We start from the raw sequence: 15907 nt of genomic DNA on the forward strand, positions 1-15907 counted from the left end.
AAAATTTGCCTCTGTCAGCAGAATTTTGCGTGAAATTCCTTATAGCTCACGCGAAGAAGTTTTACGGCTCGTGCGAATTTAAACTCGGCTTACACGAAATTATATTCAGCTCGTGCGAAGAAATAGGTTTCGCACACCAAAGAACTTTCTCACGTGATGCGTAAAGAATCTTCGCATGAAGATTTTGGATCCTCGTGCAAAAATGAACAATCTCGTGCGAAGATTCCTGAATCTGTATGGAACAATACGGACAAAGAACAAAAAAATAATTAAAAAAGTACAGAAAGAGGCCAAAAAAATTGATTTTTTTGCCCCACGGTTGGTGCCAAAAATGTATGCGTGAATATGTGGCCTCTGTTAACACACACACTTCAACACGGTCATTGTATGCGGATTCATCCCAGAATGAACATTGGATTGTTCATCCAAAAATCAGCCTACAAAATGACCTGTTGCCTTCTATCTAAAGGGAATTGCTTGTCAGATATCCTCAAATTCGAGGTGTTTAAGCAACTAGACCCTCTAAGAATAAAGGATTTGACAATGAAATTAAGCTAAGAATGAGTATGCAGATTAATCTAGAATGAAAGATGCAATGTAATCTAAGAACAAATAAAGAAAACTAGATTAAGCATATGGATGATTAAACTAAAATGAGATTAAACTAAGAATGAGAATGTATGCAAGAAATGTAAGTAAATGTGAGCATGAATTTCAACAAAAATTCGATAGCAAATCAATTCATCCTCCAAAATGAAGAGATGAGGGTCTCTTAAATAAACTTTCCTAAAATCTATCAATGGTTGAGATCAATTCGGATCAACGGTTAGGATTGAAGATGAGGTTCAGTCATAAAGGGAGATTCCCAAATTAAAGGGAGTTAACAAATTTAATTTGAGTAAAATAAGGAGTTAATTGATTTAATTTGAGTAGAAAAAGGAGTTAACTGATTTAATTTAAGTAGAAAAAGGAGTTAACTGATTTAACTCATTTTTGATCAATAGTGAATTGGAAATTTCCCTTTTTGAACTGAAGAGAGATTTTGTTGAGATATTTAATTTAATAAAATGAGATATGCTCTCATAATTACTTTTTCTATTTAATTAAATAATCTTTAATTAATTAGAGAGACTTTTCTTATTTAATTAAATAACTTCATTTAATTAATTAGGAATGACTTCCCATTTAATTAAATAACTTTGTTTAATTAATTAGAATTAAGTACTCCATTTAATTAAATAATTTTTTAAAATTAATTAGAAATACCTTTCCCATTTAATTAAATAATTACATTTAATTAATCAAGATAGGTGTATTTATTAAATTAAATAAATTTAATTCCATAGTACATTAGCTTTAGAATATAGTTTAATTTAATTAAAGTATAAATACTTAATAATTAAATTATAATTAAATCAAGTAGGTTTAATGCGACTAATATGAGTACGTACTATAGGAATTAAATAAGAAATGTGATGAATGCAGATTAGGTTTTTCTGCATTTGACAACTAAGTCAAGTAGTGAATAGCAGAATAAGAATTGCCTATTAGAATAGGACTTAGAAATTATCAGAAATAGACCAGAATTGGTATCATGGCAATGAACCAATTTTGAGGTATTACACTATTAAGTAGAAGGAGATCATAGTGTTACTTGAGATCTATAGTGTTAACCAAGTCCAATAGTTTCTACCAAGCTCATAGGGTTAACAAAATGGATCTAGTGTTGATTGAGTTATGTAGTGTCAACCAAGTGATCTAGTTACTACCGAGTTTCTTAGTGTTTACCGAGTCACATAGTTTTGAATGAGTTCAAGCTACTTGGAAGTGATTAGTGTGGACTAAGATTCAAGCTCAATTGAGTGCCAAAGATTTCCAAGCATTGAAAATATTTTTCATGTATTAGAACATCACCGAGTTTGTCTTCAGGACCTGAGTTATAGTAGTTGGGCCAACTTTGTGAATTATGATGAAATTGGTAATGTAGTCAACTCTAGTAAGTTATGATTTTGATTGGTATATATGTAATGCATCGTATCATATCCAAATATAAATGTGAAGATTATATGATGGGAAGAAGTGTGAATTAAAGAAGGGTACAAGAATGTTAGTGAAATAGGATTTTTAACTTGTTATAGCACTTGTGGATATTTTATGTGTTTTCCAAGTTACTATATGAATGAATATATATATGATATAAAGAGCCATGCCTCTTGAAGAGACATGTCTGTTTAATATATTTAACTTACATTAGTTATAGTTATAACAAAATTAATATACCCTTAAAACATTATATATATATATATATATATCACTCTAATATAAGTGAATTATTCCATATATAATATTTTTTATATATTATATATCTCATATATATAATATAAATTATTCGACAAAATTATAACATTAACACTCCCTCTTAATGAAGAAGGATAAAACACATAGATATTACACCATAGGTAATATTTCAAAAATAATACATATAGGAAATCTTTGATCAGAAGATTTCTAGAATATGATATCATGTAAGTATTGGCCAATTAGAATACCAACATATTATATTCACCAATTACTATTTGATATCCTATTTGGTAACATGAGCATTGGCCTATCAGAATACCAATCAAATGATATTTACCAAATAATTTGAGTAATGGCCTATCAGAACATCAACTAAATGATATCCACCAAGTACTCAATGTGGTAATGGCCTATCAAAATATTAGGGCATGATATAAACCAAGTATCAAAAATATATCTATACAAACAACTTGTAGATAATCAAAATAATGATATCAACTGCCTAGTTGTTGATTTACAAGATAAAGCCCTTACATGAAACACTTTCACAAAAAATGAATCATGCTAAAATTTATTGTAAGGATGTCACTTTACAACAACTTCTCCTAATACAACTGATAATCATTTAGAAGTCATCATTTCTTCATGATGTACACAGGGGAGAGGCTAATACATGTATGACATCAAAAGTTCCCATGAAGTCTCCATGAATACTGTCATGAGGTGTTGTCACAACATTCACCATAAAACATGTTAGAGAATAAGGTTTCTCCCTCTTAGTTTGATATCACCTTTTTTGACCTCTAGCAAAAAGTTCTTTCTGATGAAGTGTCAAACTTCCTCTGAATCAGTTATCATCATTCTAACCTCTTGGTAGAAAGTCATGTAATGCTTCCCTAGTTCAATAGGTATCCTGATAGCATAAGGTCTTCGAACCTACAAACATGAGGCTTTATCCCATGAATCATAGTCCTATAGCTGTTATAGTTTCTGACTAGTGGAGAATCCATCAACAAGGTCTACTCCTTCTGAACCAAGGTCATCAAAAATTTGATTGAAGCATTTTATTTTCTTCTCCCTCTCTTTGTCCAAGGTTTCCTCTAGTGAACTGTCAAACTCCCTCTCATAATGTCAATCATCAAGGATATTTGCTTCAAGAGACTCAAATTATCCAACTTGATCATCAGATGATTAATGAATCATAAATCACAGCTTCTTTGAAGCTACTATTGAGTCTGCATAATATTTGGTAGCATGCCTAATGTACCAATCTTCTTTTCCTGCAAGAACATTCTTAGAGACAAAGGAAAAGATCAAGGCGAATAGCTCTTTATAGTAATTATAGAAATACAAAATAAGAGAGACTACAATGAGTAGATACATGCAATACTCGAGGTTAATAAATACTTATATGCAATAATAATATTAGTTGCTCCAATAAAGGTTTATATGCATCAAATCAGGAATACCTCCATGTAAGAATCTGTCAAACAATTTGAGTACATCTTTTTTGCTCCCATATAAGGATGGTTCAAATGGGAATAGAACATTGGTTATCATTCCCCCTTACAATGTTGGATTCCCACTCTTATATTATTTAACATATAATATGGACACACAACCTATCTCCTTGTAACTCAAACCACATTGGTATGGCTTTTGAAATGTGTCCCATGCCCATGTATCAAATAATGCTTGTTTACCATCATTTCTTTCTCCATTTTTGAGAAAGAAAATCATTATCAATATGCACACCATCTAGACATCAATGTCATTCCACCAAATACATCAACTCCTATTCATTTAGATCTTGATATAATTAAGTCATGTGGTGGGGTACAATATCACTTCACCTTGGATGCTTTTATTACTTATTATGAATGCAACATATTCGGACCCTTGCTCATCTTTGTTTTAAAACTTTAGCTTTGGACCCACCAATTACATATCACTATTCCTCACTTAGTTGTCATCCATGTGGCTTAGTCCATATTTCTATAGTAGTCTATAGTTGGGGTAATATGAACAGTCACTTTTCCTTGATTTCATTGTACCTATCCAAGCCACGTGGTAATCACATTTTGTGAGTTCGGTTCAAGGATGGTTTGGTCTACCTTCAATATTCCCCTTTGCCTTATTATATGAGATGCCACCTGTATTTATTACTTTTCTTTACTTATCACTTACCCCTCTTATATGGTTTTCTACATGTCATGGACTGATTTGGATGACACATTTGTAGTTCTCCTGATGTGGCCCATTTCATTCTCTTCCACTTGCTCATAATGAGAAAGTTTCAAATACTCCATCTTTGTGAAGGGTTGGAAATCCTCTGAAATAAGCACTAGCTACTCACATTCTGCTAAATTGAGATGTTGCAAGAGCATTAGGCTCCTAAAAGAAGTTGGTAACTTCCCCAGCTCTCTACAACACTCCCAAGGATATTTCTTTCCATAACATCCTTTTAACTTTACCCTTTTCGCCTCTCAAAGATGGGTCAGGTAGCATGTGTTTGCATGGGGTGCATTTTGCAATCATAGCAAACATATCCATACTAATCATGATACATGCCTCCCATTTACAAAATATCTACGTGGAATATCCCTTCAAGGAAATGCTTTTTGTTTAATTGTAATTTTAATTTTTTAGTTTTTTTTTTGAAAATTGTAAATTACAAGTAACTCAAAACTTGTGTAGGCACATTCTTTGCTACAAGCTCGTGTAGCCGGAGATTCCAAAAATTAAATTTTGTTTAGGATTATCAAGGTTGTGGGCACCATTTCAATTGTCATTTCCTTGATTCTTCATCACCACGCAGGTTCATTCCACAGGCTCGTCCTTGTTGCCACAAGCTAAGGAAAGCTATATCCACCTGCTCTTTTATATTCTTCACTTCCATGAAATAAAATGATAGCAGATCATTATTATTGTTATCCACATGCTGATTATTTAAGGTTACAGAGATAGATTTGAAGTTCATGCATGATACATTGTTCTCAAAGTCTAGGGGCACAACCTACATCAAATGGGGGACTAATGTGCATCTTCAATATCCTACTGTTGGGAGTTGGTGGGTATACTGTTTATAGAAAATTTATTGGAAGGAAGGAGAATGATGAGCTGGTTGATCATGTCTGGAGGATGGTGGCCTACATAATCATATCTATAGCGCTCATGATAGAGTTGTTTTAATTGTCCAAAATTGTAGCGACTGATTGGACTTTAATCTGGCTAGTCTGCTTAGCTATCAATTATCTTCCCCTCAACTACAGTGCCTAAACAAATTGAAGAAGATCACTCTCAAGCTGCTTAGAAAAGTTAGGAGATTACGTGGACATCATATTTGAAGAAGTCAATCCAACAATACTCTGTAATAGATATTTGCTCTTCCATCTCATCATCCAAATGGAAACTAGCTAAATCTCTGAGCCTCACACACTTCATAACATCTTCATACATAAGATCAATGCTCGTTGAAAATGAATTCAAATAATTCATCATTGATCAATTAAAAGCTATATCTCCTCATGAAGATTCATGACAGAATTGCATGAGAAGGGTTACGTTATTTAATAGAAAGATGAGGGAAGATCTAAAGTGGGCTTCAATTATAGACCATGAAAACCTAATTCTACAGTGGTACATAGCCACAAAAGTTTGTGAGATGGATTTTAAGAGAACATACTACACTAGCCAACAAAATGAAGAGACAGAAAGACAGGTTCATCTCAGCAGGACACTATCCAACTATTGTGCGTATTTGCTGGTCTCAACGCCTAATTTATTGCCTCTCCATCCCGACATTGGAAGGCTACTTTAAATAAATCTCTCAACATAAACCATCAACCAAAACATATCTAAGCTATTGATAAATTTCCACACAGTCATCAATATTTGATTGTTTGTGTAGACGAATTTATTTTCTTCTCTCTCAGACAAAAAAAATACAGTGCCACACCCCAACATAAAGAAATTTCCAATTTCTCCATAAACTTCATCTCAAAAAAGGGATTAAGGGATGAATGGCATCATCTGCAAATACATTTTGTTCACCTATGCTAACTCTTTATTTTCATTAATCTTCAAGTCTTACAGGCAGGTAGAGAACCTGCTCTGATACCATGTTAGTGAAATAGGATTTTTAACTTGTAATAGCACTTGTGGATATTTTATGTGTTTTCCAAGTTAGTATACGAATAAATATATATATGATATAAAGAGGTACTTACATTAGTTATAGTTATAACACAATTAATATACCCTTAATACATTATAATGATATACATATATATGTATATGTATATATTTGTATATATGTATATATATATATATATATATGTATATATATATATATATATATATATATATATATATATATATATATATATCACTCTAATATAAGTGAATTATTCCATATATAATATTTGTTATATATTATATATCTCATATATATAATATAAATTATCTAACAAAATTATAACATTAACAAAGAAGTATAAGGGACAACATAGATTTATCTATCATAATCAAGTGATCATTATAATACAAGGAATCTTAACCAATAAATCAAAGTTGCAGATTAGAGATCAACCACTCGTTCATCCTAACAAGTCTATCAATCCAATCCTTTAATAGGGTAGACTTAATAGTCTTTGCTAAATCTCTTAACTGAGTGCATACTTCATTGTATATTTGTAAATCTTTTAACATGGTGGACCTCATAGTCCTTATTGCTTCAAATAGGGTAGATCACCAAACGTGGTCAATTGTAAGCCTTAACATGTTAACTTTATATGTAGTACTAAAGCTTGTGGGTTTCATCTCACCCCAATTTTACTTTCTAATTAGAAGGTTTCTGGGTCACCATATCTCGTGTCAAAGTGTTATGAATGTTTATTTGCCTTCATTCTTTCATTGATGCAATTAGATTAGAATATTATATGAAGGATTAATTGGTAAAGTAAGATAAAGTTTTATTGGTTCCTACTTCAACCCTCCCCTCTCAGTAACATTGCCTACCTTATATTTCCAACAATTGGTATTAGAGAATTTGGTTCTCACATCAAAAGTTTAACATATTTAAAAAATATCAAAGGAAATGGAAGCATACATGCTAGATAAGCCTATTGATGATGAAAAGTTGGATCTTGAATTGGCCATTGGACAACTCAAGAAAGAAAATGAGCAACTCTCTCAATCATTGAAAATAAGGAAAGATATTGCAGTGCAAATGAATGACAAGCTCTACACTAAAGAAAGAATTGAAGATATATATCCTGAAAGAAATTTAGATGAAGCTAATGAAGCCATCAAAGACTTATTCAAAAAGAATTCCAATCTTAAAGAAGACATCATAAAGATAAAAAGAGAACAAGAAATCAATTCAGTGAGATTATGTGAAGTCATGGAAGAAAAAGAAAAATCCAAAGAAGAGATAGAAGAAAAGAATAATGAAATATGGAAACTATCCCTTTAATAAGTAGACTTTATTGATCAACTCACTAATGCAAATGATGAGCTTATGAATCTAAGATTAGAAAATGAAGGACTACAAAATGATCTCAGCATTGAAAAGAAAACCTATGAAAGAATGATGAAATATCAAGAAAGCATGAATCAATTGAATGAAAAAAGTTAGTACAAACACAAAGGCAAAGCTAGAATAGGATACACAGAAGGTGAATCATCTCAACAAGGAGCTCAAAAGAATAAAAGGCCTACTTGCAATCATTGTGGTAAGATAGGTCATACATCAAATAAATGCTAGAGTAATGATAAAGAAAAATTCAATGGAAAGTTTTATAGTTGCAATAAGCATGGTCATAGATAAAATAAATGCAAAGGTAAACTTAAGTTTGAAGGTAAATATCACTATTGCAAGAAACAAGGACACAAATCTTTAGAGTGTAAAACCAAGAAGTGGAACCTAATAGAATAAATTGTGAAAGTGATATTTGGATGATATTACAATACATGGTGTAGATGTCACTACTATGGTGAATTTGGGCACATTGGAGCAAATTGTATGAAACATCACATGAGGAAAAGAGATACTACAAAAATATGTTTTATTTGTATAGAACTTGGATATCTTGCCAAAAATTGTATGAACACAAGTAGAATTGAAGATGAAAAGAAATCCAAAGACAATAATATTAGAAAGAAAATGAGGTAGAAATGGGTACCAAAATCTCCAGAGAATGTAAGTCAAAATCATGAAGTAATTGACACCCAAGTCAATGAGTTAGGTGGCTCAATCATTTCAACTTAGTTCCTTATGGAGATCACTGGAGCTATGATTCAAAAGAAGTAATCTAACATCAGTTCTAGACAAAAAGAAGAAAGATCCACATTAGCATTCAAGATGTGTAGGTATCATTGCACATGATGGAAAGAATGAGACCTTACCAAGAAAGGTTGGGTTGCAAGACCTTATTGAGAAAGGTCAGGTTACATATTGTTGCAAACACAAGTTGGTAGTTCCTATCGAGTGATGGTGACTATACCAAGATGTAGATATCTCCTAAGAATTAATGAATAAACTAAGTGGAGGACAACCTATCATTGAGTGAGTATGAAGTACACAGCATTAATGGTGATCAAATAGAGGAAATTCATTAAAAGGAAGAAATCAAAGGCATTGTTTCACTATGAATTCCCAAAGCTATTTATGAAGAGAAAATTTAGAGCCCTTGAGTGATTTGAATATTTTTTTGAAGAATTCTTGAAGTTTTGTAAAACCCTACCAAGCATGGAATCTTCAAGTAGAAAAGTGAAGAAAGATTCTAAAATGTTGGTTCGTGAAGTTGACTATAAGGCACCTAATTTTAAGTTGACTCTAGCAATTGTAGAGGCACTTGACCTAGCTAGTACAAAGTCTCAAATTTGACCTAAGGAATTACTCATTCATGATATCCATTCCTTTTTCCATTTTTCTATTTCAGAACTCAAAACCCTATCCAAATGAATGAGGCATTCAAGGAATTGTGTGTGGATGGTGCATTAAAACTTAAACATCAACATTTGGAAACCAAGAGCTTGACAAATATCTCTCATATGTCAAAAGACTTTCAGGTCAAGTGGATTATATATATTATAAGCCATGTACATAATGCATAGTTATGATTGGACCAATCCATTTAGATAATGAAGAAAATGATTCATAGAATAACTGGGCTTCCAATGCTTAAAAAAGCTAAAAAAATTCAAAACCCTAGGTCAGGTCAAATTGGAAAAGAAGAGAGGTATGAAGATTAATGGTGTAACAAACATGGAGCTAAAGTTCAAAATTCATGTAACTACACACAAGATTTACAATTCTAGTAGATTAAACAACATGTCATGTGAAGCTATAGATCTTGCATACATGGTTGTGAAGAATAACCTATCCTTTGACCTTGCTAAGTTGTTGTTGAACCAATTCAAAAAAAAAATTGAAAGTAGTAGAGGATCAAAGAATAACCCATGTAAGTTTAGATCTCTTTTGACATTTTTATTCTTATTTGTTTTGAAATTCTTCCCTTCCAAAGGTACAATATTATGGAGAAAAGATGTTTATATTTTATATTAGATCAATGAGTATAAAGCAGAGATGGGTGAATTTTTTTATAGCATCATGGATAACTATTTTGAATCATTCAAAGAGAAGATGCATAGTAGATTTAGGATTCCAAAGAAACTTGTAGAACATTACAAGGATGATATCTATTTCATGGTGGACTATGACAAAGTATACATTCATACAGTCAGACTTAGAGTGACATGGGTTAAACCTCTAGAGTATGAGGTTAACATTGATGTCACTAAGGATATCATAGAGGCTCTACTAAATGAGCCTATGGATCCTAACACTACATATTTCGGAACACATGATAAGGCAAAGACAAGAATTGAGCTTGAAATCAATCTACCTCAAGCAGTGAGTAAAGGAAAGAAAATAGTAGAGAAGCTATTGAAAAGCACTAAGCAAGAAAGTTCCCCTCTAATGCTTACCAAAGGAAAAGGTGATGATATAGAAGATGATGATGTAGAGGATGAAGAAGAAGAAGCTAAATCTGAGGAAGAAGAGCCTCTCAAGATGAAAGGTGAGGTTATCATAACTAGACTTACTAAGTCATCCCCTATTGTACTCATAAGAAGGGCAGCCAAGTCCAGGAAGAAATTGAAGTTAGGTGAAGATGAAGCTAAGAAGGTTATTTTCAAAAGATCTGCACCTACACTTCAAGAAAGATTGAAGAAAATGGCAGAAGGAATTGACATGGCATGTTTCAAATTTCTCAAGTATGAGACAAGGAATGCAAAAGAGAAAAGGTAGCTTGAAGATACCATTATGACCAAATTGGGAAAATGGAATATTCTCTAGATGATATTGCATAGGAAATTCCTAATGAACTTATACAGACAATAAAGCCTATATGGGAAAATGCATAGAAGATTGACAAGGATATTTTTGAATAGACCTTCAAGCAACTCATGCCAAATCTTAGTAAGAAGGAAATAAAGGAATCCTTCAGGTAGAATGAAAATATGTTTACTCTCAAGTTAAAAAATTGTATGATATTTCTTAAGGACATTGAATATGTGGTGAAGGAAACTACAACTACATGGAAGAACATATATAAGTTGCATCAACCTAGTGACTTTGTTATACATGTTGATGACAAGGATGATGAAGATGAGGAAGAAGATGTAGAAATAAAGGATGATGAGATTGATAATGTCAATCTAGATGATGAAGAAGAATAACATGAAGCTAGTAGAGGAATCCTTCTAGAGATTCAAAGAATTGAGGAAATTGATGTAAAGAAAATTACAACATCAGTCATAGCCTCAGTTACTCACTCTTTGAGCACAATCTTATTGTAATATAGCTTAGAGATAGCTTATACTAAGTTGGTTGTGGATACCACTACTATATCAAGCACCTAACTAAATTCTAAATCTTTTTAACTAAAAGTTACATTGATTGAAGTGCCCAACACTTCATCTGTTGAGTAGCAAAGTCCTCCATCATTAGGCTTGACCAAGGAACAAAAAGGTATTCCTTTTATTATTGCCATTTCAACATTTTTTTCTAGTCCATAAATTTCTACAATTGTTTCTATTCCAAGTATATCCATAGCTAGCACAATGATAGTTCAAAATTAGTCTCAACCAAGCACTAGAGTTTTTAAGGGCAAACAAACTATTTCCACCGTTCTCAAGAAAAAGGGAAAAGAAGTTGAAGCTATTGATCTAGATGAGGATATTTTATTCCAAATTGGGATATCTCTACCCTCACCCCTAATCAAATGAATACCATGAGAGAAATACTAAAGAAGAGAGCTAAGCAGTAGAAGCTTAGAGAAGAAAAGAAGATAGAAAACCTAGTTATTGAAGACATTAAGAGCATATTTGTTGATGCTCTAAATATTGAGGTTGATGGAATAAAACCCATTTAAGACTAGTTAGCAAAAATTATCCATAAATATAATGAAAACTTGAATGGACAAGATAAACTCCTGCAAAGAGAAGAAATAAAATTTGAGAATAGAGTGCTAGAACAAGTTGCACAAATAACTACAATAGATCAAGTAGAGTTAGCTACTATTCTTGGTTCACTGGAAACCTCTATTAATAATGTTGTTTCATTATTTGTCAAGTGACACATCTATCCTCAAAAAGGAGATTAAGGATAAACTATCCAAGATAGATGAAGACATGAAGGCAAGTGCACACTAGCTATCACTTAACCCAAGTCATAGTTCTACACATTATTCAAAGATCAAATATCTAATAATTTTACAAGCATACTTATTGAAGGAAGAATCTAGGATCAGTGCCACACTTTCAAAAATGCAAGGCATGATTCTTCCAAGCATGGATGCATTGTGGAAACAAATTGCACATGCAAAGACACTCATCCATGACACCAACTTCTCCATAGCTGATCACATGATCGAATTATCAATAGAAGTTTAGATTGTATTGCATGCAAGTAAGGTACTATAGAAGAATTAGGACAAGATAATGGTACTTATTTCGAAGGTACATTCTAAATTCTTGTCACATTTTGGTATTAACATATAGATATTATACACCTTTGACATTTATGTCAAAAAGGGGGAGTAGTAATATGTAAAGAGGGAAAGATATTGTAAAGGATAATAAGTATACTATACTCCATTTGTGTGTATAAGTATACTATACTCCATTTGTGTGTATATAGGAGAGATATATGTATAGGGGAGTAGTATAGTAGTATGGATAAGCAAAAAATTGTCCGAAATATAAGAGGAGTAACTGAGAGGGGAGGGGTGAATCAATTACTACAAAAATAAATCTCATATCCATTTTGATGTTAGCACAAAATGCAAACAAATAACTGAATACTGCTGAAGCTTGGTAAACACACAGAATGCTATAACTCGGTAGTAACTAGATTAGCTTGATAAAAGATTAACTTATAAAGCATTAGATGTTATCTATAATTATCATTACTTTAACTTAGTTGCAAACACATAAAGAAAATGAACACATTTGACACTAGGATTTAACATAGAAACCCAATTTGGAAAAAACTACCAATAGCAACTAGTTGCTGATTTTCACTCTTCTGAAGTGAGCCCTATTAGGAGCCAACCAATGGAATTGCCACCTTGTTAGAGGATTTGAAAATAGCTATTAAGCTAACTTTGTTAAGATATTTAGATCACTACTACAATAGTTAGAGAGTAACAATGAGTTGACCTAATTTGAATGCAACTTGATTGCTGATTTCAGATCTTTGTTCAAGCTTGTACTTGGTCCTTCTTGATCAAATATGGCTTTTCTGCACCAGAAGGATATTTTTCTTATCCTTCAAATTCACTTCTTCTACTTACCAATGTATCTTTAATTACACCACCATAATTTGCACATTCTCTTGCACTCACTTCCACACTTTTATCCACACATTGAAATCACAACTTGACCTTATACTTATACCGTTCACTTTGTCAAGTTGGCTGAAATAAAACTTATAATAATCAATATTCATCACCTCAGTTAGCTGGAATCAATAGATAACAAAATAAGAAAATCTTTTGCTAGCTGACCCTGCTCGGTAGAAACTAACTCTGAAGTGATTTCCTTCATTAACCAATAGAAGCTTGGTTAACACTGCAATCTTATGAAAATTATTTGGAAACCAAGTGAGCTCAGTTAGCACTAATTCCATCCAAATTTCCTTTACTACCCTAGTGAGCTCAGTTAACACTCTCTTTCTACAACTTTTCTTCAATGCCTGAGTGAACTCAGTAGACACTGCCTTCTGAACTAGGCAAATACAGGAACACTCGGTAGACACTGAGAACTATCTTCACTACTCGAGTGAGCTTGGTATATACTAACTAATAATGATTATGACATTTGTGTAACATCAAAAAAAACACACAATTAATAAATTGTATGCAACAATCTCTCTCTTTGGCATTGATGGCAACACAACATGTCATGGCATAATGAAATTTTGGATTTGAGAACTCCCTCTGTCAGTATGAGCTTTTCCTTTTTACTAAATTTTTTCTACAATAGCTATTATCAAGTTCATTCAGAACATTCTCCCTCTTTCAACATACTTCATCTTTTAGCACTCTCCCTCTCTAGTTTCTAACTTTATTCTAGTTCCAAAGATTTCTTAGAGATATGACAATAAAATTCTCCCTCTTTGAAAAAACATACAAACAAAAATAACTTTGTACATTCCAATATACCTTGGGTGCTAATTCATTTGCAATATGCCCTTACCAATCCTACACCAACTGATTGATCTTCAATAGGTATTGGTTGATGCATTTACTAAACTTTATTTAGTGAATTTTGGATAGGGGAATGAACCCTAGCTTACCTCTTAGATACAAAAATGCATCCTTAGGTAATGGCTTGGTGAATATGTTTGTAATCTATTCCTTTGTATTCACATATTCCAATCTGAATTCTTTATCTTGCACCAATTCTCTTAAGAAGTGATATTTTATAGCAATATGCTTTATTTTGGAATACATTACTGGATTCTGTGATATGTTGATTGCACTGGTGTTATCATAATATATGAAAACTAGATCTTTGATTTCTACCTTCATTTCTTCCAATAGTTCTTTGAACCAAACAATGTTAGAACAATTTATTGCTATTGTTACATATTCTGTCTTTACTATGGATTGAGAAGTAAAATTTTACTTCTTGCTTGTCCAAGATACTAGTCTTTTACCAAGAAAGAATGCTCCACCACTAGTGCTTTTTCTATCATCAAGGCTTTTTGCCCAATTAACATCATTAAATACTTTTAAGTCCAAATTGCCTCCAAGTTTGTATCATAAACCATAGTCTTTAGTACCTTTCAGATACCTCACAATTCTCTTGATTGCCATCATGTGATTTTCTTTGGGATTTGTTAAGAATCCTGCCACTATTTCAACTGCTAGAGCAATACTACAATTTTTCAATCATTGATCTATAAGTAATCTTATCCACTTCTTTGGAATCATCATTTTTGGAAAGCTTATGTCTAGTAGACATAGGTATTCCAAATAGTTTTGAAACTTTCATTCCATATTTCTTTAATATCTCCTTGATATACTTAGATTGAGTGATGTAGATACCATTCTTGTTATATTTTATTTGCAATCCAACAAAGAATTTTATTTCACCAAACATGGACATCTAAAATTCTTTGCATAGATCATCATTTCCTGTAAATAAAGTATTATCAACAAATATTTTTGTGAACACAATATTCTTATCTAGTCCTTCCTTGATATATAGACTATTGTTATCATTAGTCCTTTGAGACCATATAAAGCTTTGTGTGGTTTGCAAACCATGTCTCCTTTGCTAGGATCTACAAAACCATTTGGTTACTCAATGTAAACTTCCTCATCAAGGATTCCAATCAAGAATGTAGATTTAACATCCATTTGATATACCTTTAATCCTCTATGTGTTGCGTATGCTAGTAAAGTTCTAACACCTTCAAGTATTGCTACAAGAGAAAAAGTTTCACCATAGTCAATGCATTATTCTTGAGAGTAGCCTTTGCATACTAGTCTTTCTTTGTTTCTTAATACTTTCCCATCTTCATTTAGCTTATTTCTAAATACCCATTTTGTACCAATTTCATTTTTAACTTTGGGTCTAGGAACAAGAGTCTTCTAACATATCTTGCTAATATAGGCTCCTTGGTCTTTGAATGAGTTCCATCATCTTCTTTTTGAATTTTAGTTTCAAGCTCAGGTCCTTGTATCTATGACTCAGGTCCATCAAGCTCAATTTGAACTAGCTCGATAGCCTCTATTTGTGGCTCAGATCCTTGCAACTCAGGTTGCATTGTCTACAACTCGATAGCTATTGGAGTTTCTGGGGAATTGAGAGTTGAAGCATCTTTTCTTTTAGATAGATTAGGAAGGGTATCAGGTTCATAGTAAATGAATATACTGTAGTCTTTAGGTTCCTTACTACTTTCTTCTTCACTCTTTTCTGCATATTCATCAATTTTGACATGTCTACTTTCTATAATTTTGTGAGTAGATAAGTTCAAACATTTGTATGATTTTATTCTATAGGAGTATCCTAGAAATATGCCTTCATC

General features: G+C 32.3%; 1 protein-coding gene across 1 annotated transcript in view; it reads right to left on the reverse strand.

Moving 5' to 3' along the window:
* The window catches only part of LOC149553361 (uncharacterized), a 57072-nt gene that overhangs the window by 125 nt on the left and 41040 nt on the right, over positions 1-15907 (reverse strand). Inside the window, exon 6 of the mRNA XM_089790324.1 lies at positions 154-232. Within this exon, the coding sequence (XP_089646450.1) occupies positions 154-232 (79 nt within the window). The remainder of the gene's footprint in view (positions 1-153; positions 233-15907) is intronic.

The sequence above is a fragment of the Cupressus sempervirens genome, chromosome 6 (assembly GCF_028749045.1).
Source record: "Cupressus sempervirens isolate cs-2001-9-10 chromosome 6, ASM2874904v1, whole genome shotgun sequence".
Lineage (NCBI taxonomy): Eukaryota > Viridiplantae > Streptophyta > Pinopsida > Cupressales > Cupressaceae > Cupressus > Cupressus sempervirens.